Source organism: Glycine soja, chromosome 18 (assembly GCF_004193775.1).
Source record: "Glycine soja cultivar W05 chromosome 18, ASM419377v2, whole genome shotgun sequence".
Classification (NCBI taxonomy): Eukaryota; Viridiplantae; Streptophyta; class Magnoliopsida; order Fabales; family Fabaceae; genus Glycine; species Glycine soja.
The window spans coordinates 47,844,041-47,868,656 of record NC_041019.1 but is presented as its reverse complement, the minus strand read 5'-3'; the positions used below and the strand labels follow the sequence as shown (position 1 = coordinate 47,868,656).

The 24,616-nt window shown below is 30.8% G+C and overlaps 3 protein-coding genes across 4 annotated transcripts; all 3 read right to left on the bottom strand.

The window, feature by feature from the left end:
- Positions 1-2,100: 2,100 nt before the first annotated feature.
- LOC114395887 (myb family transcription factor PHL7-like) lies at positions 2,101-6,337 on the bottom strand. The gene is made up of 6 exons (XM_028357756.1): positions 6,185-6,337; positions 5,000-5,085; positions 3,693-3,732; positions 3,539-3,596; positions 3,349-3,418; positions 2,101-2,654 (listed from the first exon to the last, which is right to left on the bottom strand). Exons 1-6 carry the CDS (start codon positions 6,297-6,299, stop codon positions 2,310-2,312), a joined length of 714 nt encoding a protein of 237 aa, XP_028213557.1. The 5' UTR covers positions 6,300-6,337; the 3' UTR covers positions 2,101-2,309.
- Positions 6,338-8,194: 1,857 nt separating this feature from the next.
- LOC114396637 (PHD finger protein ALFIN-LIKE 2-like) lies at positions 8,195-12,905 on the bottom strand. 2 transcript variants are annotated; one of them, XM_028358726.1, is made up of 6 exons: positions 12,815-12,905; positions 12,573-12,682; positions 12,460-12,492; positions 11,570-11,792; positions 9,548-9,668; positions 8,195-8,763 (listed from the first exon to the last, which is right to left on the bottom strand). In XM_028358726.1, the coding sequence occupies exons 2-6, from the start codon at positions 12,661-12,663 to the stop codon at positions 8,512-8,514; spliced, it is 720 nt and encodes a 239-aa protein (XP_028214527.1). In that variant the 5' UTR covers positions 12,664-12,682; positions 12,815-12,905; the 3' UTR covers positions 8,195-8,511. The 2 variants fall into 2 exon arrangements, with proteins under 2 accessions (XP_028214527.1, XP_028214526.1); XM_028358725.1 differs by having other exon boundaries at positions 12,573-12,886.
- Positions 12,906-19,890: 6,985 nt separating this feature from the next.
- Positions 19,891-24,349, bottom strand: LOC114397519 (dnaJ homolog subfamily B member 4-like). The gene is made up of 3 exons (XM_028359589.1): positions 23,997-24,349; positions 23,157-23,569; positions 19,891-20,593 (listed from the first exon to the last, which is right to left on the bottom strand). The coding sequence occupies exons 1-3, from the start codon at positions 24,159-24,161 to the stop codon at positions 20,152-20,154; spliced, it is 1,020 nt and encodes a 339-aa protein (XP_028215390.1). The 5' UTR covers positions 24,162-24,349; the 3' UTR covers positions 19,891-20,151.
- Positions 24,350-24,616: the final 267 nt, after the last annotated feature.

Below are 24,616 nucleotides of genomic sequence, written 5' to 3'. Positions count from 1 at the left end.
ATCCTAACACAATGGCTTGGCTGTGAGAAGAAATGAAACCCTGCTTAAGATGACAAATGTATGTTAAAGGAAAAAGAAATGCCTTATTTCTAATGGAGAGAAGTAGTGTCCACTACTGCTTTTGTGTTAAATAGATGCCATGGTGTTAGTGGGATACCTACCAAACAGGAGCTTACGAATGTCCAACCTTGAAGAAAGTAGTTATTAACATACATGTGGTGGTTGATGAGTCAGCATCATGGAATTGGATAAGTGTTACCACTACTATTATGTAAAATATGATAATTTATGGAACTTATGTTTAGATCAACTTGTCTCGAGGGGAGTTGAAGAATCCATTTAAAGTGATCGAAATATGATCTAATAATTTGAGATAAGTAGGCCATCAAAGAGAATTATTTCGATTGTAAGTGATGCTTCTGATAACTTCTTTAAAACATGTGGGATTAGAAAACATTCAGCAATAGGAGTTTTTTCAACAATCGAAATGTCAATTGATGTGGTTACGAAGTTATATGAAGATGTTTAATAGCATTAAATCAATGTATTTAAGAATCTTATTCTACACGTGTTGAAATCATATAATTCAACTATTAGGATTACAAGTCTATAATTAAAACTACTCATAACCAATTTTTTGAGGGTTGAAACACTGTTACTTAATTCCTCAAATATCGATAATGCCTACCATCGAAAATACAGGTTCAAAAGGTCATAGTGTATTCAATTCTTATCTTTTATGAATTCATGTTTTTTTTACCTTACTGCATCTTTCTAAACCCTTTATTCTTTTCAATCTCCATTTCTTTCCAAAATCTTTACTTTCCAATCTCGACTTCTTATTACTTCTAAAATCATTATAGATATCGAAATTATTATAAAAGTAAACTTTAAATCGAAAACACTATTATCAAGTTTCCTTATAAATTATTATATTACTAGAATAAAAATGGATGTCATTATTGAAATTATTATTGTTATATGAATTAAGTATTAGATAATTCTCTGATAAGTTGAAAACTATGAACTTGCTTGTTTGATTAAAAAAACTCATAATCAAGAATGAATTTTATGTTTCATCTTTAAATATTTATTTGTTAATAGAATTATTTAGTAAAAATTACTACTAATTTGAAAATATATTCCTTTTGAAGAATAAGTACAACTTTCACAATTAACAAATAAAAAAAGCTGTAATAAGACAAAATGTGTCTTAAATTCACTTGATGAAGATAACAAACTGAGTCAAGTGATGTGATGCAGTAGTTGATTCTATGCAGCATCGTGAAAGAAGACTGCAGGGCAGAGTTTACTTGGGAACTTGTAGACTTACCATCTAAAAAGAAATCAATTGATGTGAAATGAGCTTTTAAAGTGAATATGAAACTGTATGATTTAGTTGCCAAACACAAGACAAGATTAGTAGTAAATATGTTCCTTCAAAATGTTGGGGTGGATTATATTAAGATGTAAGCACTTGTTACAACAATAGACATCATCAAACTGGTTATTGTCATTGCCAAGTCTAAAAGAATGATCATTGTTTAAAATGGAGTGAAATCAGCATTCCTCAATAATCCACTAGAAAAGGAAGTTGTTTACACAAGGGGATTTCTCACATATTTTCTACGTATGGAAGTTGTTTACACTAGTGGGGGAATGGTTTTGCATTAGAGAGAATATACACAATAAACGCTAAAGAGATTTCATATGGAGAATTGCAATGAAGCACCTGCACCAATTGAGATTAATGAAGTTACAAAAGTAATAATATGATATTTTTGTTGATGGTACTCTTTACAAGGGGATCAAGGTTTATGTGCAACAAGTCTCATCAATTATGGAGTAGGACTCATAAGTTGATTTACGAGACATCATACAAAGTTGCTTCTAAAAGGATTCTAAGGTACTTGAAAGGAACACATAATAATGGTTTGTTGAGTATGCAGCATAAATTGAAGCCTAATCTAATTCGGACTAGTGTGGAGATAAAGTAGTGACATTTTTTCAAATTTCTATGGGCACCAATTTCATTTTATGAACAGATTATCAATTTCTTTCATGCTATCAACCATTCTCAAAATGTATATATGAATAATATGACAATTCTAACCAAGCTCAAACTTTTATTTTGTCCAACAGTATATTACAAAGTACAGATATTATTTCCTTTCTAGGTCCTCCGAGATATGAATGAATGTCCCCACTTAAATGCTTTGAAGGCCCAAAACATCAACCAAACATTACAATAAGATCGACATCATCATCATTCTTTTATTAGGCAAACATATATTCTAATTAAACAAAACTCATAAGAAACTGGGCACCAAAGGTGATTGGCATGCTGCTGCAAGTTGACTCCAAGAAAAATCCCAGGTTTCGTTGTAGCATTCAGGTGGGGTGGATGATTCATGATCAAAACTTGTTGGAAAAACACCCTCTCCTGAAATCTTTTGCTTTTTGGCTGATTGATGCTCTTCCTCAGGTTGAGTTTTCAAGGATTCAGATTCCTCAAAAAGTGAAGGCAGAGATGCAATTGTCGTTGCAAAAGGCTTGCATGCCTTTCCAATGATTGTTTTGCTATGATTACTTTGTCCAATTCTCTCGAAGTACTTTCCCTGTGCTTCAATTTTTAGCTTCAAACTTCTCTGAACCTTCCAACCAATTAAAACAAAAAGAAAATCACTGAAGAAATTCTCTCCATCTTTGGTTTTTCTCAAAAGAAAATGGATATTTTACACGTATCATTGTTTTGATTCCACTACAGAAGAAAAATGCATAATTGACTTTTTTATTCCCTTCAAACTTCTGTACAATTCTTAATCAAAAAAAAATTATATGGACTACATTTTAGTAATCTTTTGACGGGTCTTGGATCCTGATTATGGGAAATTTCATACCAAAAAAAAGGTTACAATGAGAGATTATGGATTCGATTATCACATAATGTTTTAATGGGATAGTCAAAGAAACAAAGTTTATGAGTATATCTTTTTTATCTCACCATAGAGTTAAATATTCTATTTATCATGGTTAAAAGAAAAGAAAAAAACCCTAAAATTTATATTTATATATATATATATATATATATATATATATATATATATATATTATATTCACTTCACTATTCGAAATATCATATTTATAGTTAATATATATTCATCAAATACTTATACTTAATATATAAATGAGATTAAAATTCAAGCTGGAAACTTTTATAAAAAATATTGTTAAATTGTTATGTAAAACAGAAAGTGTTTTCTTAAAAATTTGGGTTAACCCCAATTCGATGCTAGTAGGAATATTTTGGTGAAAGACAAAAAAAGCAACGACAAAAAAAAAAAGTACCTCTGTTTTATCACGCAGGCGATTTTGCATCCCTGTCTGCATTTGAAGGACTTCCTTTAGCTGAAGAGCACTGCTCATTTACAAACATCAATAGAAAAAAAATAAATAAATAGTTTAATGGATGCAAAAACGAAAGTTGAAATTATGGAGAAAAAAAAGGATATTGTTGTTTAATGAGTTGTTTACTCACGTTATAGAACTAAAATTTGGCAGTATATCTGACATGCTTCTCTTCTCAAGCTTTCCTCCTTCATAAATGATTAAGGAAATAGTTATGAATTAGCATGAATTTAGTGTTATCTGTGTTAAATTAGCATCAAGACTTGCTTAAGTAAAAAACTTACTTGTGGGGGACTCTGGAATCAATTTGGAGATCCTGTATTTCTGAAAACACCCGTGCAGAACTTATTAGATTTCTGAACCTAACTTTATTTTGATTTCCAAGTAAATTATTTGATTTCACATTTTAGATCTGAATAATGGCATTTAAAGTTGAAGAATTTCAAAATTTCTACTCTCTTTGTCTCTTTTTATAAGACAATTTTAAAAAATTGTTTATCCCTTTTATAAGATTTTTTTTAACTGTGTTGTATTAATTATTATTTCTTAAAGTACCCTAGATTAATTAACAAATTTTTTAGCCAGAAAAATAGTAAATGGTGAAAATCATTTATGGTTAAGTATTTTTAGAATAATTATTATATATATATATATATATATATATATATATATATATATATATATATAAAGAATACTAATTCACAATTACACATATTGAATGTTTCTTTAATTAATAAATTAATATATAAAATAGGCAAAACACCGTATGAAAAATAGGTTATCGTTATTCATAATTTACTTCAGACACTTTATATTTCTGTTTTCTCTTAAAAAAAAAAAACTAAAACAAAATGTCCACAGTAGTTGTCAATACAGTAGCGTATGAATAAAGGTTTTCTGTTGAATATAACATTATTATTATTATTATTATTATTATTATTATTATTATTAGGCTGTAAACGTTTTAATTACTACTACTTTTTTACTTTATGAATTTTGTGAGTAAGTTGATGATGGACCCCTACTTCAATGAGATTTTAACCATTAAGCCCACGATTGACTAAAGGAATTTATAGGTTCACACTTGTGAATGATGTAGTCCTTGCCTGTTAAGTTTTGCACTATTTTGTATTTTTTTTTTTGAATAATTACATTTTTAATGCCCATTGAATTGATGTAGGAGTCAAGTGCTGGATTATTTGCACAAAGTAAAATTGCTGGATTATACTTCTCTATATCCTAATAGAAAGTGCTAATTTTATAAAATTAATTTATTATTATTAATTTATTTATATAATTTTATTGTTCATCATTAATATTATATAAGAAATAAATAAAATAGTAATTAATATTACATTCAAAAAATGAAATAAAAATTATTTAGAGACTTATTATTTTTTATTATATAACAATTATTATGAGATGTACATGTGTGTAGTAACACATTTTCTTTTAGTGAAATTTATAAAACTACAATGCAAAATTGAGTTTAAAAAGATCAAGCACACACTATTCCTTTCACATTTCTCACATTTTTCAAAGGGGAAAAATCTCCACCACAAAATTGAAAGTAAGAGAAAGCTATAGGAACCTGCAAATGGCTTTTGACGTGATATATGTTTAATTCTGAAACACCCATAGCCTTCATTTCTTTCAATATACCTTTTGGTGTTGCCCCTAGACAAACAAACCAAAGCAAGTGTGCCAATAATTCTTAAAAATTAACTTGACCAATAATTCAAATAATACACATATAATCATCAACCTCACTAATTCCGTAAAAGAAAAAATTAAATAAACCTTCACTAATGCCACTTTTTATAAACTCCAACTAAATGATATATCTTCTTATCTTACATTTTCCCTATGTTTAAGACACACTGCCAAAAGGAAAGAATCATGATATATTAATACCACACAAAATCACTTGTAAATAAATAAAGAAGTTGAAAAAAAAATGTAATTTCAAACAACATTAATCAGTTCCTTTCTATAAATATTTCAAACACAAGGAAAACAACCAAAGATTTTAAAATATTCTTCCCATTAGTGTTTCTAGTAACATTCATTGTACATGTCTAAACTACATTAACCAATTCTCCATCATCTTTTTCTAAAAGCATCATAATTTTTTAAAGACTAATAAAAGTTACCCATAGCTATCCCAATTTTAATGGCTCTCAACAATGATTAATCATTTGACATATTTCCTAAGAACAAAGAAATCCAACAATACCATGAAAAGTAAAATTTTCACTTTATCTAGAAGCCTTTTTCTGCTTGACTTGGCACACCACCCTTTGTCCTAATTTTCATTTCATAAAACAAGTTTCATATTTGTGCACAATTATATCAGTTGCTTCCTGCACCCACCAATTGCTTCTCACACCAAATTCGAAATATAAAATTACATTTTCGATTGGCCTTTGGGGAATGTAAAACCTATTTCTCGTTACCACCTTTTTGCATTTCGGAAAAGAATAACCAATGAATGTAATTTTAAATTTTGAATTGGTCTTTCTAGAAGGTTAAAAAGGTGCAAGAAGCAATTGCATGCAAAGACTTAAGATGTGTTTGAATTTCCGGTGGAAGACACAAGAAGAGTATGTTTGAAAGGAAAATAAATTTGAAATTATGTTTGCCTACTCCCCAAAAGTATGTTTGAGACTAACATTTAACCTAAAATCTCAGTTTCATAGAAACAACAATTATGATACTTTTCCAAACTCAACTTATAAACTTAAGTTTAAAAACTACTATCCAAACATGCACTTACTCTCAGGGCCCCCAAGTCTATTTACAGCCTCCACAAAACGATCATGGAGTTCTTGTGTCCAGCGTAGGCGTTCTTTGGCAGTGGCAGAGCCACGTAGGCGTTGTTTGGAACCCATAACTGAACTTTTGGGGTCTGAGAGCCCAAATCATATGGGGTTGTAAAGAAGAGGATTATAGCATAAAGCGTGTCTAACAAGGACAAAAAAAAAACAGAGAATTAACCTAGGTTGCGATGTTCACTAAGTTACATTGGCTTTCCTTAGATTCTGCTAACTGTCTCTAATTGTCGAAAATATCCATGTCTCAAAATTAACTTTTGTTGTCCATGTCTTGTGGTTTGTTCTTTGTCCCTAAGGGGAAGATTCATTTGGTGGCGAGAATGCCTATGATTCAGTCAATTTCCTAATTTACAAATAGCACACGTAATTTCCTAGTCAATTCAAATTCATTACGCTGAGTAAATTTAAAATTCTAGGGAATTCAATTTGCTTCAATTGAATCCCCATCATTTCTAAATGTTTTTGTTCGGACAGAGTAATTAAATTTATTCATTCTTTAAATCTTTGTTTGGATAGATATCTATAGACATATATATTCACAGGAACAATAAACTACTCAAAGAAATAATTAATAAAAGAAAATTCACAAAACACAAATTAAACTATCATGACGTGTTTATTTACCTTCACCTTCGCTCTGATTAAGCCTTCTACAGATGGGAGTTCAAACTACAGATTTTGAGCTAGAATCGAGAGACCAAAAACGAGCAAAAGAGTGTGATAGATCGCTTGTTCGAGGAGTTTAGATTTCTTAATTTTGAGGTGTTATTTTAAATTTCTTATACTTAGTTTTAAAAGAAATACTCAATAAAATTCCCGCATTTTTAAAACTTCAAATATTTGATATCCAAACAAAACAATGCTGATGTATTTTAATTACCTCATTAAAATACATTACCCCTTAAATTACTCCATCCAAAATTCCAAATGCACTCCGGATTTGGCATTAGTCTTTCTACGTTGCTTAGAGAAATGGATGCATACGAGTGAAATAAAAAATTAATACATTTGGGTAGATATTTTAATTAAATATATGTTAAGAAAAAAAAGTCACAAAAGTGACATAAATCATTCTCTAAGTTCAAATAAGTTCTTGAATAATTTGTAAAAGTGTTAATTAATTATTTTAGTTCTCCAAAAAATTTTTTTAGTATTCCCTAACTGAGATCTAGAAACTAATCTTTAAAAGATTATGATCCATTTAAAGACCTAACATTTTCTAACAAATAAATTTTCTATACGCGAATATGAAACTTGCAAGACATACATATCAATCATTCTACAACATGTTAGTAGTTCTCTAACAAAACTTCTTCAAATTAGTTCTTAATACTTAAAATCGTCGTAAAAACTATAAAAGTGGGTCACATTAGTCTCCAAGGAAGGAACTAACATAACCAACCATTTAATAGCTCAAGGACCAGAGCAAGTTTTACAAATGCAGGAGCTAATCTAAAGTCGGTGATAAAGTTAAAGGTTAAAGTAAATATTTGCTATAAAAAAAAATGCAGAAGCACTTTAAGGATTAAAGAAGCAATACTAGCTTCTTCTTTTTTTATTATTTCGAAACGTACTCTTAACCTCTAAGTGTTGGAACAAGAAACTTCCCTAACAATATTTCTGTACTCAAATCTCAAAATCAAATCACATGCCTAAGAAATCATACAATATTACCTAGGTCCTAAGACGTTAAATGTAACGATAGCTTTTCAGGGTGTTAAAAATAAGCTTATTTCAAAAACAGCAACGAAGTTCCAAAGAAATTGATTAGAAGTCCTGTGCTCCAAAGAAACATTGACACAGCGAATGCACAATAAAAATCAAAATTTCACGTCTTACATGACACATAATTCAGTTTCTTTTTCGTCAAAGTCCTGTGCTTCAAGAATCCACTCACATAATCTTTTCATTAACCCATCAAGCAGCATAATGAAAGTTTGATTAGAAGAATCTGTGGAGGGGAAAAGGTTTTGTCTTCTTAAACAATGTTAAAAATAAATAAATAAATTACAATATGTAAGTTCAAGCAAATATTCAACTAAATATAAACTAATCATCAAATTAAAATTTGCCATGCTCTATTCTATACTCTGTAACATCCATCAACGTTCATCTGGTAAAAACAAACTTAATCCCTGATAAATTTGCCCTTAAGCATCAATACTATGCCCATTACATGAACTTCTTTAAGTGATGTAACAAAGTTACAGTATCTTGTCAACCACGAAACAACACTCACCTCACATGTACCCATTCCATCACCTTCAGTCTATGGCCTGCCCCGCCTCAGGCTGCATGATGGACATTTATATTGCTTTATGCTCTCAGCCTTTGCAGGGGTAATCTTAACACACTTCCCATGGAACCACCTCTCACATATGTCACAGCAAATCCAAAACTCATCAGCATTGTAATTTCCGCCACAGCTTCCACAAAGTGTTTCATTATGCTCATCTTCATCCTCCTCATAACCCTCATCTACAAACTTTGGGTTGCTTTTAACTTGCTCATCACTAGATCTCTGCAAATAAATTTACAGGAATGCTTCATACCGGAAGGTGGAAGCCCCAATAGTTGTGCTCCCAATAACATACAAAAACAGACATCATGGTACAAACAACTTATAATATTACTTTGCTTTTAATTTTCTTTATCTTAGAAAAAGTTAATGTGACAGTGGAAGTGTCCGAAGTAAGTGAACTTATTTCAACAATGACATCAAATTTAGGAGCTAGAAACTTTTTTTTTAAGAAATGAGCTAGAAATATTAAGGCTTAGCTTAGTGTTATTTATGCTTAAAAAAAGAAATAAAACAAAGATATCAATATGTTCAGTCCTAGTGTATGTATGAGGTTTTTTCCGGTAACTTTTTTGTATTCTGGTCAGTGGTCAGGATTCACAGTTCTCACCTCACACAATAAGCTAGTTAGGACATACTTCTAGAAGCTGTCTGTGCTTTTGTTTGTTAAACAAAAAAAAGCTGCATATAACATTGATATGCAGACTTCCATTATTTTTATGAAACTATCAGTATGCACAAGCATTACCAAACCAAACCTTCAAACTAATCAATACTGCACCAGCCCAGAAACAAGAGTGCTAGCAATACACTCCTTCTAACACACTCTTTACTATAGGTTAAAATTTATTGGAAATTACAAAGAGGAATCATTAAATAAGAAATGTGAGCTACAAAATTTTGTGATTTCAAAACAATTTCAGCTAATAATAAAGAGTATATTTAAAAGAGTGTTGCTACTCAAGAAACAAAGAAACAATTATCACTAGAAAAGAAATACACTAACCTTGGCACTTCCCCTAGACTTGCTTCCACTATCTGCAGTTGGCTTGTCCTTAACTGGTTTCCTGTCAGTCACAACTTCAAAAACAGATGGAAGATCATTGATCAAGCTAAATAAACGTTTCCTGCAACAAGAATTGAGGTAACCATCAATAGAAGGAATCATATGCCAGCAGATGCTGAGCAAAATTACCACAGTAAAGAAATTCAATAGAAGTTTTATATAGACATCTCTTCCAATCAGCCATTGCAGAAATTTCAAGTTGAAGAGAAAGCCACAGGGGGAAAACCATATTAATCAATCCTTGATGGCATAGCAAAGCAACCAACCCCAAAAGTGCTACAACAGTATAGTAGTTTGCAGAGCAGCTACTATTTTCAAAATAGCATATTGCCAACCACCCGCTATACCAAAGATAGCAGAAATTATGTAAGTAATTTATATGTGATGTGAACTTAGTGTTAGGGGAAGTTATGATAGTTATTGGTAGAAAGTAGGGGCAGTTACATACTAAAATAGGTGTAATATCAATTGATGTTCCATCAATACGACACACCAATAAATGCTCAAAAATCAAAAAGCATTCAAAATTTAAGACATCCATTCATCATTAATAACCAAAAGTCAGCTTAAGACACAAACATCATTAATCTAAGGCTGGAAACAATATCTGAGGTCAGAAACAGATGGAATTGAAATCAAACAGCTTAACATACTATCAAAATAATAGATAATATATATATATATATATATATATATGATTGGAGCTTCACAGGTGCAGTTGATTGGGCATTGAGAAAGCTCTGAACAGAGCATAGGATGATGGTGTTGTATAGTATACAGGGAAGAAGATGGAAGTAGTACTGGCCTACCAGAACAGGCCTGGGCAACCTGACCTTGGACAGAAAATCTTTGGCTGGCCAGGATGGTGATGGAAAAAGGGCTGAAGATTGCATGGGATTTTTGTCAAAAGTAAGGTTTCTAACCCTAAAATCAGTTATGGAAGAGAAAGTAGAGGGTCCGAGGGAAGAATTAGATTTTTTCCTGTTACAATAGCAGACACAACAGCCATAAGCAGCGCTACACAATAACATGACATTATGAAAGACCTCTGAAACCAGGGGCTGCTTTCGCATGATAAATGTGCTATCACATGAAATTGACTGCACTGGGAAAAACTATAAGAATCCAGACCAACAGTGAAAACATATTAAACAATACAAACAAATCATTACAAATGAAACTCAATCGCACATATTTCCCCAAGAATCCCTTCAATACTATACCTAATTCTAAGAAAGAAAACGAAAAATAAAGCAAGAAATAATTGTGTATCAGTATCAGTTAATACTAGACAACATTTGTTTTAGTGTGTTTGGTTCAACTTATTTTGAAGAAATAATCACACTTATTTTTGTCAGCTTTCAGGGAGAGCTTTTGAAAAATAGGCAATTTCTCCCCAAGAAGTATTGCTGAAAATAAACATGGATTAATATACATAAACCCACCATCAAAGTCAAAACTTTCATGTTGAATGCTGCATCAAAAGGTAAATTGAAACTGCCAATGTCATCACATTGTATACTTGATTACATGCACAAACTTTCATGGGGAAGATTAGTCAACATGGCTACTCCCATTGCTAACCTTGAAATTTGAATTTATACTTTTATAAAAAAAAAATTGCTGGGTGGAGACCACTACAGATCTTGCCAGTAACATAAGATTGTATTGAATAAAAATTGCTGCAAAATAAGGAATGCATGTATAAACCTATTAAGCATCAGATCTCAACAGACGGCAGAGAAATTTGAACCATCACCATATTATTAAAAAAAGTCCATAATTTCTGGAGACATTCATCAATCATAATGATTTAGATGACTGTTGAGCACCAACTCCAAATTGTAACCGATAATGTCAATGTTAAACAAGGTGCACAAGAATGTCCTTGATGGATAGAGAACCACAATGAACTTGAATCATCACAACATACATGCATATATCCATCAAACTAGATCATACCTTTCATTGCGGTTAAGACGAGCCCCGAGGTAAAAGGCCACAGAAACCAACCACGAATCACTGTGCACAGCAACAAGAGAAAGCCAGTCCCTGCGGTTCATGCCATCCCTAGCAAAATTGATTCCAAGAGCAGGCTCAGGGAGCTCTGGCGGAACTTCCTCCGCTGGCAGAGTTACTTCCCAGGCCTCATTTGGATGTCCATAGAGGCACAGGTTATCCTTATCTTAAAGAAACATACAAGAGACTTCAAATTTAATAGAAAGACACAACACATTATTCAATAATTACAAAACCTCAATTTAACTAAATCAAAATTCAGAACCCAGCAAACGAACATGGATGCGACCGGCGACCCTTTAACGACAACGATGGGGACTCAAATGTCATAGAACAAACCCAATGCTATATCATTTGACATTCCCACGATAACAAAGTGCATATTTGGATTCATGTTGGATAATTCAAAATCAAATTGAAATACAACATGACTTTAGGTAAATGTTCACATGTTTGGTCCCATGTTAAGAAATTAATTTTGAGTCCAAAATCGATCTTGAATTGAACCAACCTTTTGCGTGAATAAATTTTTTTTATATTTTTAAAAGAAATACATTCAAGCATAAACTTATTCACTCCAAAATCAATTTTAATTAAAAATAAATTCTGAAAATGCTCACACAAACACACACCGTAGTAAACTCACGTTTTTTCTCATTACCGCACACACCCATTTGTGCTAAAAAAAAAAATCTACCTTGTTTACTCCAACAACCATGCACAATTCACACTCACACCAGAGAAAGAAAAAAAAAATACAAATTTGCAAAACAAAACGAAACTAGAAAATTGAGCCGAGAAATAAAACCAGATCCAATTTACCACCCTTTTACCTGGATCACAGAGGCCGTAAAATTCATCAACGTCTGAGAGAAGAAAAGGGCAAAAAAGTAATTAGCAAAATGGAGAAACAAAGGGTAAGAAGAAAGAAAGAGAAGAGTAGTACCGTGAGTGAGAGCGCGAATAACGGCAGTTCTTCTGGCGCCGTAATCCTTGAAGATCTCTTCAACGGTGCGGGGACTGGAAGCCATGTCCATAACCCAATTGGATTGGGATCTAAGCGAAAGAAAGGGTTTGGGATTTGGGGAAAAGCTAAATCGAATTAATTGGAGAGAGAGAGACCATGGGAATTTGATCAAACTACAATGTTTGTTGAAGAATAGAATGTGTATAAGTAGTAGTACTCACTCAACTCAATGAGGCTAAATTGCTTCCTCTAGTCCTCTGTTTCCCACCTCTAACCCTTGTTTGCTTTCCACTAATAAGAAAAATTAAGTCTAGACCAATTAATAAGTGGAAAATATACTAACTAGATAGGAAAGAAATAAGTGGAAAATAAAAAGATGAGTGTATTTTGTAGAAGATAAATAAAAAAAATGAATGAAATAATAAGATGAGAAACTAATTAGTCTTTGAATAAATAAAGAAGAAATTGTTAACTTCTAATTCTAGTTTCCTAGTTTTTTAAATTTATGATTTTTATTTTTTTATTTTTTTTTTAGCAAACATTTGCTTTTATATTAGTGTAAAATAGTTTTGTATTACTATTCAATCACTAATTATTATTTAAATTATTTTAAAACACAACAAACTTGATAAATTATAATCGAATGACTATATAAAAAAAATTACATTGTTAGTATATTACATTTTTTTCACTTTATGAATTGACGATTTTGGTCCCATGGTAGATTATTATCTAATAATTGTGATTAATAGATTTATTAAATTAATTAAAATTTAAATAAAAACTTTAATAAAAAATTATTAACCCAAATGTGGTGTTGTTGGGGTCGTGTTGGGGGTGGAAGAGGTGTTTGTGAATAAGGGAAGAAACACAATGCTAAGAAACACAATGCTGTGGACGACACAATGTTGTGGGCGATTAGGATTAATAATTTTTTATTAAATTTTTTAATAGTTAGTGGTTTTTAATTAAGTTATAATTAACTTAATAACTCTATTAATAAGAATTATTTGTTAATAATCTATCATGGAGACTAAAATTGTTAATTTATAAAATTAAGGGGGACCAATCGTTACAATTAAAAATTACAGAGGACTAAAATCATGGATTTAAAAAATTAGGGAATCAAAATTACTATTTAGCTAAAAAAAATTAATTAGTTATCATCTTTGTATTTTTTTTATTTATTTTCATTCACCTATCTATGTCTTTCTTGCAGAAAAAAAAAATCTCTATCTTTTTATTTCTCCCTTTTCTTTGAAAAATATTAAACACACTATTTTAGACCTTTTGACCAAACTAGGTTAAAAAAAACTATTTACCCAAATGGGTTAGTATAAAAATAATTTACATGACAAGATTTTTTTGTCACATAGATAGAGAATACATCATTTTAAGTAACATTTTCTATCATTTATTTGTCCTGTAACAAGAGATTTCATTTTTATGTCATTTTATATTTTTTACCTCCAGGAAAATGGCAAAACAAAGCAAGTCCCTCACTGCAGATGATGCCGCTTTTTGTTACGTGACAAGTTAGGGCAATTGTTACACATAATGAAAATTTGGTCCTTAAAATATGACACATAATATTAGAGTGATCCTGAAACTATATTAGTTATCAATAAATTAGTTAACAACACACTTGACTTATAATAAACGATTTAACTACTTTGTGGTAATATTTATACGTTTGTGAACTAAATTAATCATTTAAAAAATATAGGGTCTAAATTGTTAGCAAATGCATAACTCATAAACTAAATAAACTATTTATCCAATAAAAAAATTAAATAAAAAAATATTAAGTAAAGTATAAAACTAATTCATTTGAGAACTTTTATAATAAGATAATTAAGCAAATAACCAACTTGTTTAATATCAAAATAATCTTTAATTAAAAAAGTATTTTTATTATTATTATGCAAGTCAAGTAACAATTAATGGTATATATATATATATATATTAATAATATAAATTATATTGATTTACCTTCATAAAAAGGTGATATATAATATATATACTTAAAAGATATATAAAAATAATAAATGAATAATTAATTATTCATAAAACAATAAAACAATAATGTATCATAAAAAGGTATTATATTGTTTTTTGTTAAATTTATACTAAAAAAAACTTTTATATATATATATATATATATATATATATATATATATATATATATATATATATATTTTGGTCCACAAGTATTTTTTTTAGTAGAGATAATTATATTCGAGCTCATGCTCGTTAATACAGGCACTTAGAGGTATAAAATACTTTATATAGTAAAATATTTATTTTTAGTCATTTATATTTTAGTAAACTTGGAAAAATAATAATAATAATAATTTTTTTTTGCTGAATAATAATAATAATAATAATAATAATAATAATAATAATAATAATAATAATAATAAACATGCATATCTCATACCATAATGATAATAAATTTAGTAAAATATATATCATATTAATAATTACTTTTAGTCATGTACTAATTAATTGTTAAAAAAAACCTTTATTTAGTTTAGTGTCTATCTAATAAGCAGGACACGGAGAATTTCAATATATACGATATTAATGATAATTATATATTAACATTTTTTTTTACACATATTAATCATTTTTAAACACTATCAAACTTGTAAACTATAGTTATTAGTAACTTTAGTTATTTTTTTATTTAAATATGATAATTCTAGTTTTAAAATTAAAGTTTATAAATATAATAAATAAATGCATAATGATTGATTAATAAATACATGAATTCAAATATTCATTAATGATACTATTAAAATTAATTATTCTTCTCTCAATACCTATTAATAAAAGTATTTAAAATTCAGTTTTTATTAAATATTCAAATAATTAATACTTCTTCCATCTTATAATAATTGTGGTGCAAGAAGAAAATAAAAATCCCAGTCACATGAACTTTTTAATATCATATTAATTATTTTTTTCACTTATAAGTTATAATCCTTAGAATATTTTGTCAACTTGCTATTCTTTTTCACTTATTTATTGATTTTCTTTTGTCTTCAAAGGGTTTACTTAAGGAAATAAATGCAATAAGTATATAATATCACATATATTTCCTAACCAAGTCCTCACTTAGACAATAAAAGGAGAACTAAGAGTCCGTCTTAACCCTAAGCCCACCAACAAGATTCACATCAACCATGACTAGCATGCTCCTCCATAGCCTTATCCATGTCTGCTCCTTATCAAGCAACACAATCATCTCAATCAAATAAAAGAGTAAGAGTAAGCTTTTTTAAAGAAACATGTATTATATTTAACAAGTAGCATGAGTAACACAAGACATTCATTTTAATGTATAACATCAACAATTGAAATATTCACACCAATCATTCACCAAATTTCCACTTCCAAGTTATAGCAAACAAATCATCATAAATATAAATCATGCCTTGCCTTGCAAACACTAATTCGAAGAATTTTTCACTGTTTGAGTGATCAACATAGACAAATCCCTTAACATAGTTCATCCTCTCTGATCACCGGGAGAGTCCCGCAGTTGATTATGTGAAAAAAGTGTGGCTATATCAAAATTAGATGAGTTTAGGTAGTGAGTTACCTGATAAGGCTTGCAAGGACCTTAACCTCTATAGGAATTCTTCACCCATCTATTTTATAGTCCTATTCAAGTTAGGCACTGCAAATTCTTCCACCATTATTTGGCACTTCTAACTTATGTGTCTACCCTATGCAATGACAATTATGCATCATGCATGTATCATGTACAAATTGAGGTAACAAAACCAACATACCACAGTCATACAAACATTCACCAGATTTTCTACCATATAAAGTCACCATGTTATAAATTCACCACTCACAATTTCATCACACTTAAATACTGTCTAACAATTCTATAAGCATAGTAAGACATTCAACACCATAAATTCTTATAATCACCACACCAAAATTCTCATTTAATTGTGAATTACATAGTATGATTATATATAACCTTCAATCCCTTTGTAAATTTTCATAAACCATAGATGTATACATTTTGAACATATTTAGAAAACCCCCCAAAGAAGCATTCAAGGCCATAACTCACTTTTGTGACAATTCTTCTTAGTTAAGTGAGCTTTCTCACTTAAGCCATTAACTTTACTCTTTTAAGCAAGAGCATTCCGAGGATCATTTGGTCTCTGCCTCTATACTTGCATAAGCGAGGTTCTCCACTTTATTAAGTGACAACCTCATTTAAACAATAATAATACTTGGTTAAGTGATAACTCTTACAAAGATTTATTCCTTCTGTATGATATATTCACTTAAGGTAGACTTTCTACTCGATTAAAAGACACCTCACTTAAGCGAGTAGTTTTTCTCGCTGAAGCAAAAATACCACATAAACTTGTTTGTCTTTGTCACTCCATTTGCTTAAGCAAGAATCACCACTCGCTTAAGCAACTAAAGCTCTACAAAATTTGTGATTTTGCAAAAATGACTCCCAAGGGCTTCTAAACACTTCCAAAACTTACTGACTCCACAAACATGATCTTTACATAAACCAACATCAAAGGAAATAATTTTTAAGTTTAAAATCACACCAAGAAATTAACTTAAAATTGAGTTTCCCTTACATATTCAATTTCAAGGTCTTAGCTTTTGGAAGGAGGAAGGAAAAAGGAATAAGCTTTACGTCAAAGGAAAGAGATTTTCACAACCCAACTTATACCTCACACTAAGAAGACAGCAAACTAATTCTAAAACAATCTCATGTTAGATTTTGGAACCACAAGTTTGGATTCTAATGAATTCCACTATGGTTGCTTTGAGAAGGTGAAATGAACATTATGGATAAAGTAAAGGAAATGAACATACCACCTCAAGAAAAAATTATGGAACTTTACTCACTATGTGTAATCTACAAAATTATCATTTTTAATTGAGTAAATTACAGACTTCTTCTGAAATTTGCTCTTATTACACCCAATTTTAAAATTGAGTATATATTTATAAAATCGTTACTTTTAAATTTAACAGCATATTTATAAAATTAAACTCTCTATTTGGTTAATTTTTTTTAAAAAAAAATTACAAATTTAAGAGAAAAAATCATTAAATATAATATGTGACCCATAAAATTATCATTTTTTAATTAAAAGTAAATTACATGAATTGTGTTGAGATTTTCTTTTTTTATACCTTATTTTAAAGTGATTGTAAATTTAACTACATAATTATATAATTATAGTAAAGATACAATTTTAAAAGTACAATTTGTAAATATGTAGTTAGATTTAAAATCACTTCAAAAATAGATATAAAAAGAACAAATCTCAACACGATTTGTGTAATTTAATATTAATTAAAAATAATAATTTTGTTGGTGTATTATATATTTTTCACATTAAATTATTTCTCATTCAATCCTTTCTCTCTCCACTTTCTTCATCCTTGTTATCCCCACCATCCGAAATCAAAACCTTTCGAAATCGTAAATCTCAGTGTTCCCTCGTGTTGTTTATGTAAAATAATTTATCTTCAGAATCTAAAACTAAATTTTAACAAAATTCTATTATAACAAGATTCCAATAACTTCTACAACCACCACGATATTGTGAGATGGAGAAGCAACACCCAAAACAGCAAGAGAGAACATCATATCAAACAAATAAACTATCAATCTCTACAAAAAGGATATTGTATGTACCCATAATTAGAGTTATTGGAATGAGAAACATGTCTCGACTTCACAGCGGCGTTGATATGAGCTCATACATGTCTCAAGGTCACAGCAGCACTGATATGAGCTCATACACGTTTCGAGTTCATAACGGCATCCACATCTCGAGACGGTGGATCAGATTTGAGTTCTTGCTCAAATCTGAGAGGGAGTGAGTCATCGGTGATGGTGAGATCACCAGAGAGAAGGGAGGAGCTACCAAATGGTGGCGATAGGGCAGGTGAAGCACCAAGTGGTGGAGTAGTGTGATAGGCTTTCGAGTGAAGGAATGACAAGGAGTGAGTATGAAGCTGCTGTGGATGGTGGTGGAGACGGTAGATTCATTACAGCGGGTGGTGTTTCAAATGGACAAAATTAGGGGAAAAAAAAGCATAATCCAATGTATGAAATGTATGGTATTATTATGTGCACCTAATGTTAAAAATAGTCCACCAAAGACTATTTAACTTATAGGACCATGCTAGGCGGCATCTTATAAATATTTAGTTAAATTTAAAAGCAACGATTTTATTAATATATAGACAAATTTAAAATCACTTATAAGTTTGTGTGATAAATTTTATAAATATGTTGTTAAATTTTAAATCATTTTAAAATCAAATGTAATAAGAGAAAATATCAGGAGTCTTGTAATTTACTCTTAATTAAAAATGACAATTTTATAAGTTGCACATTATATTTAATGACTTTTTGTTCTAATTTTGAAGCTTTTAATTTAAAAATCACTTATAAGTTTGTGGATTAAACTTTATAAATATGTAGTTAAATTTAAAATCACTTTAAAATTAGGTGTAAGGATCCATCTAATTTACTCTTAATTAAAAATGACAATCTTGTTGAAACAAAAAACAAATGACAATTTTGTAGGTGTAATCATATTTAATGATTCGTTCTCTTAATTTTATAATTTTTAATAAATTTTAATCAATTAGAGATGATTTGTTCCTAGCACTCATCTTTCTCTTAACGTTAGACTAAATTATAATTTTAATTTCATTATAATTTTAAATTTACAATTTTCATTCCTCTATTTCTAAATCAACAAATTTAGTCTTCTTATTATTCATAATAAATAATTTTAATACTTTCGTCAGTTGACCGTCCAAAATCAAACAATAACATTTAGTTAATAAACTATTAAGATACCTGTTTTGTTTAGTTAACTCTATAAACACTATTTTATGTGGGAATTAGAATACATTAGTTCAATTTTGATAATGTGAAGCTTGCATTGCAAGCTTGTCTTCCTTGTCTAAGACTATTTTTCATGTACTAAAAAACACAATTTTTTATAATATACTTAACAAAAACACATCATCTATCTAAACGCACACACATAATATTTCACTAATTCATGAACGATATTGGCTCATTGGAAAAACTATTGTGATGGTATTGGCAATCAATCAAATGATAGATGATGCGATATTCAATTGGTATATAAAGCTTAATCAAATGACATACCAAGTCATTCAAAGGTTTTCTTATGTGCACATGGATGGCAGGAATGATTGACACAGCAATCATTGTTGAAGAAAAGCAACACGAGGGTAAGAATAATACTAATGGGCAAGTACAAAGAAATTCAATTATTGCACAGGCACTTTTCACATAAACAAGTGAAAAAGAGGTTAAGAAAATTTTCACTACCAAATACTAAAGAAGACGCGAAACAATTAACAAATATCATCCTCTAATAAACTGTTCTAACTGAAATCCAGTTCACAGCGGCAGCAATTTCCATTTGAAAACAAATAAACCAAGCATAAAATAACTGACATCTTACAATGTTAGCTAAATGGTAGGAAGAGCTACTGCTGTTGCTTAAGGAGATGTCAATAATCGCTTGATGCCACTTTTCTGTTCGGATGTAAGCCTGGAGGGAAACTTGATATTGAACTTGATTCTTAAGTTTCCCTTCTTGGAAGGTTCTTTTGGAATGGGCATACCCTCTCCTTTGACAACTTCTTCATATGTTGGACTAATAGTGGAGTTAATGGGGAATGTAAGATTCCGCCCATCAAGGGTTGTCAGCTGCACTGTGTAACCTGTCAAGGCTTCTACAAGCGATATCTTCTGGGTGACAACAAGATCATTGCCATCCCTTTTAAAGAGACTATGAGGTTTCTCATCAATAATAAAGACAAGGTCTGAAGGGATAACTCCTCTCTGCTCATTTCCCTTTTCAGGAAAAGTTATTTTTGTTCCTTTCTTCCAACCTGGCTTGATCTCAATTGTAAGTATTTCCTCTACTGTGGAGGGTCTCCTACAAAAAAGAAAACATATAGTAGATTAAGTAATCATAATCACAAGTAATATCAAAGATTTCTAACACATTTTCACAATCCATCTTACATTCTTACATAGCCTAATTTCACAGCAAATTCCTACAAGATGATTCTTCCATGTTAAAAGTAAAAAACCATACAAAAAATTCTTTTAATCAGTCATACAAAAATGAATGTTCACAAAAATCATGCCACAAGATCAGCATTATTATTTTCAACTGACTATGAAAAGCCATCTCCCATAAAAGCTCCCACAATGTACATTGGATCCCTATAGTCGTAACAATGCACATCTTTGGGAATGGATTTATTTTTGAAATAACATTTTTTTAGTTTTTCAAAAGCTATTTATGAAGCAGTATAATAAAATGATTGTTTTCCCAAAAATAAACCAATTCAAACACACACCTAGTGAAATGATTTATGTAGAAAAATGAACAATTAGTTACAACTTTTGATATCTCCAAATACGAATGATCAAATAATGGACTACTAACCAGCATGTGCTGTGTGACTACTTGAGAATAAGTTTCAAGAGAGATATTGGCAAACTGCTTGAGGGCTTTGCACTCAGTATACTGACATTTATATACAGAAAAAATAAAGACAATTAATTTTTACAAAAATAATAAAGAATCAAACCATTTTATCTGATCCTAACGTCCCCAATGCTTTATTAATTCATAATGTTTCCAAAGCTATAATAACTACTGTTGGACCTTGTGGCCTCAATAACTTAAGAGGGATAGACTTAGAATGCAGAAGAAACAACAATAATCAATTTAACAATGTTCTTTAAACATGCAAGACACAATTAATTGCAACAAAATAAATAAGATAAGGGAAGAGAGAATGCAAACACAATTTTATACTGGTTCGGCCACTTCTCGTGCCTACGTCCAGTACTCAAGCAACCCACTTAAGATTTCCACTATCTTTGTAAGTTTCTTTACAAAGTCTGAACCACACAGAGACAACCCATCCCTTGTGTTCAGATGCTTTACAACAAGAGACTCACAGTCTCTTAACCAATCTCATTGAATAAGAAGAATAGAAGAATAATTCTCTCTTCAAGAGAAGAATATTACAATGAAGATCATGTAAGAATCCTTATAGATTTTGCAAGTGTTTGGTCAAGAATTTCTTTTGAGAGAGCATTTGACAACGAAGTTCTTTTGGAATATCTCTCATTGTCTTTTGAGAGGATAAGACATTTTTGTCAAGCAAAACTCTCTCTTCAATTTCGTCCCAAGTCACACATATATATAGGCCTTTGATGGCCATTCAAAATCCAAATGATAAGATGTGACTGTTGGCGATATTCCTTGAAAATCCTCTCTGGTAATCGATTACAGAATTAGTGTAATCGATTACACAATTGTTTTTCTTGAACAGTTGTGACCCTTCATTTAAAATTTGAATTCCCAACGTTCAGAGTCTCTGGTAATCGATTACATATGATGTGTAATCGATTACACACTTTCAAACCATTGGTAATCGATTACATGTATTGGTAATCGATTACATATGTCTTGAATGACTTGAAACCTTTCATTGTGAGGCAAGGCTTGATCTTGAAGAAATCTTGAATCAAGGCTTTGTTTGTTGAAACAATCTTGCATTAATCTTGAAGCAAAATGAGCCTTGTTTGATTCTTCTTCTGACATCATCAAAATCATGTATACATACATTCACAACTACTGCTTTAATCATAGTAGTCAATAGCAGGCTATAGCGACATTGTGGAGTGGATTTACCCTAGGTCATTATAGGATTCAAATAGAGTGGTCCTTCATGACCACCGTTGTAGCAAAAACTTGGTAATAAGTATCGTGATACGATTCATACGATGCGATTCAGAGGTCCAGCTATGCAAATCGGATGGTGTATTGTTCTTGTAGCTGAAGCGTGCGAATCGAATTGTGTCACTCAATATTTTGTTTGCGTATCCAACATAAGTTCAATAGCAGACATTGTGCTCCAATGTCAATACTCCGGCTTTTATCAAGTGTAGACAATTTTAAACTAAACACATATTGTAATGAATAAGGTGATTTATATAGGAATACCAAGATAAACAATATTAGGTTCACAACTATATGGAATCAAAGAGGAAAACTTTAAACAATAAATTCATTTTTACTTAATCTCGCGAACGAAATTATTGCCACAATGAAGAACAAAGGTCTAAACCACTAGCAAAATACCACATTCAAGCATAAACCATGTAATTAACAGAGCCTTTTAAGAAAAATAGAGTATCAAAACTGCATAACTGTGATACGTCAAAGATCTCATCCAACATCAGAATCTACCACTTTAACAGCAGAAAGTGGATTACTCTAAGCCTACAGGCTACAGCATTGCAAACATACAGTTCAATTTCAAAGCGATCAATCCAACTGATCAGATTAAAAGTCATCAAACTCCGCTTGAAATTCAATAATCTGACTCCATGCAACAACACACTAAAATAAACAAACTCATGTCTCCTTGACGAATATAGAAAGTACGACAGGCAAGTAAAAGTAGACAACTCACCCACTGGCATCACTAACATCCCTTGAAATCTTCATTTTCTTGGTAGTCCCTTTATACAAATCCTCCAAGCTACAAGGCAATTGTCTCTCAATGGCTGCACCTTTCCTTTGCATATGGCCACAGCTCTCCCCAGCTGCACTCCTAAATTGAGCAAAGATATCTTCACCAAACGGGCCACCCCTGGAAAATCCAGAGCCACCAGCTCGGCCACCCATGTCCCCCATTCCACCAAAGGGTCTCGAAAACCCGAAAAACTCGGAAAATATATCATCTGCACTTCTGGGATTGAACCGGAATGACGTCGGCCCACCGTCGCCACCACCAGGAAAACCACCTGCGCCTGGCGGCACCCCATTCAACCCCTCCTCACCATACTGATCATAAATTCCTCGCTTCTGTGGATCACTCAAAACCTGTTTCACAATTCAAATTAAGCAACAAAAAAAAAAAAAAACAAAAAACAACCGAACCCCACCTCAGAAAAACTGATAATTGAAAAACCTTTGAACTAAATTACCCACAGTGATAAACCAAAAACCTACCTCGGCCTTTTAGATTCAAATTAGAAAGCCCCACAGACTCGAAATTGAAAACCCTCCACACAAAAATTGCATTTTCGTACGAAATAAGACAACTTCAAATTCGAATTGTGTTCTGAAACACCCAACTCATCAATATTCAAATTAGGGTGATCCAAGAAAACCCCAAAATTCAAAACATTTCCATCCGAACCCTTCACAAAAATCACAACTTTCAAGGGGAAAACAAACAAACACACTCAAATTACTTCAAAACAACAATTTTTTGAAAAGGGTATAAATATGTATTGAATTGACATACATCATAAGCTTCGGAGATTTGCTTGAATTTAGCTTCAGCCTCTTTCTTGTTGTTAGGGTTCTTATCAGGGTGCCACTTCATGGCTAGCCTTCGATATGCTTTCTTGAGATCCTCATCTTTGGCACTTCTATCTACCTGAAGAATCTTGTAGTAGTCCACGCCCATGCTTTCTCAGTTTTTTCTTCACTGCTATGAAAAAAGATAAAGAAGGAATTATCTCATATCTTTCTTTCTTCACTGAGTCTCTCTCTACACAATATCACGTTCCTTCTGATACTATACAGGTACCGGGAGGAATAGATGTCGATGCTATTGCTATCGCTATCCACTCACAAATGTGTTATCAATTTATCATTTATTGTTTAATTTAACCTAGCTAATACTTGAATAGTAATAACAAGGCTTAATTCGGTCTTCACCGTTATTTTAAATCATTCAATTATTTTTTTTTAAAATTCGAGAAACAAATTGATAATTATGACTAATAACAATAATAATAAAGTAGGTGTATAGTCCTAGAAATCAAGTAGTCATGTTTAGTTTAAATTATAATTATTTTGCTCTTTACTTTTACGAGAATAAATAGTTATTTTCATTATTAAATATATAGAATGATGATA

Coding starts and splice junctions, on each gene's coding strand:
- LOC114395887 (XM_028357756.1), bottom strand. CDS start 6,299: ATGGGTTCCAAACAACGCCTACGTGGCTCTGCCACTGCCAAAGAACGC. Junction 3,597..3,692: donor GATTCCAGAGTCCCCCACAA/GTAAGTTTTTTA, acceptor TCATTTATGAAG/GAGGAAAGCTTGAGAAGAGA. Junction 2,655..3,348: donor GCCTGCGTGATAAAACAGAG/GTACTTTTTTTT, acceptor ATTGGTTGGAAG/GTTCAGAGAAGTTTGAAGCT.
- LOC114396637 (XM_028358726.1), bottom strand. CDS start 12,663: ATGGACATGGCTTCCAGTCCCCGCACCGTTGAAGAGATCTTCAAGGAT. Junction 12,493..12,572: donor TATTCGCGCTCTCACTCACG/GTACTACTCTTC, acceptor TTCTTCTCTCAG/ACGTTGATGAATTTTACGGC. Junction 8,764..9,547: donor AGTCTAGGGGAAGTGCCAAG/GTTAGTGTATTT, acceptor ATTTATTTGCAG/AGATCTAGTGATGAGCAAGT.
- LOC114397519 (XM_028359589.1), bottom strand. CDS start 24,161: ATGGGCGTGGACTACTACAAGATTCTTCAGGTAGATAGAAGTGCCAAA. Junction 23,570..23,996: donor AAATCTCCGAAGCTTATGAT/GTATGTCAATTC, acceptor ATTGTGAAACAG/GTTTTGAGTGATCCACAGAA. Junction 20,594..23,156: donor GATGTTAGTGATGCCAGTGG/GTGAGTTGTCTA, acceptor TCTTTTTTGTAG/GAGACCCTCCACAGTAGAGG.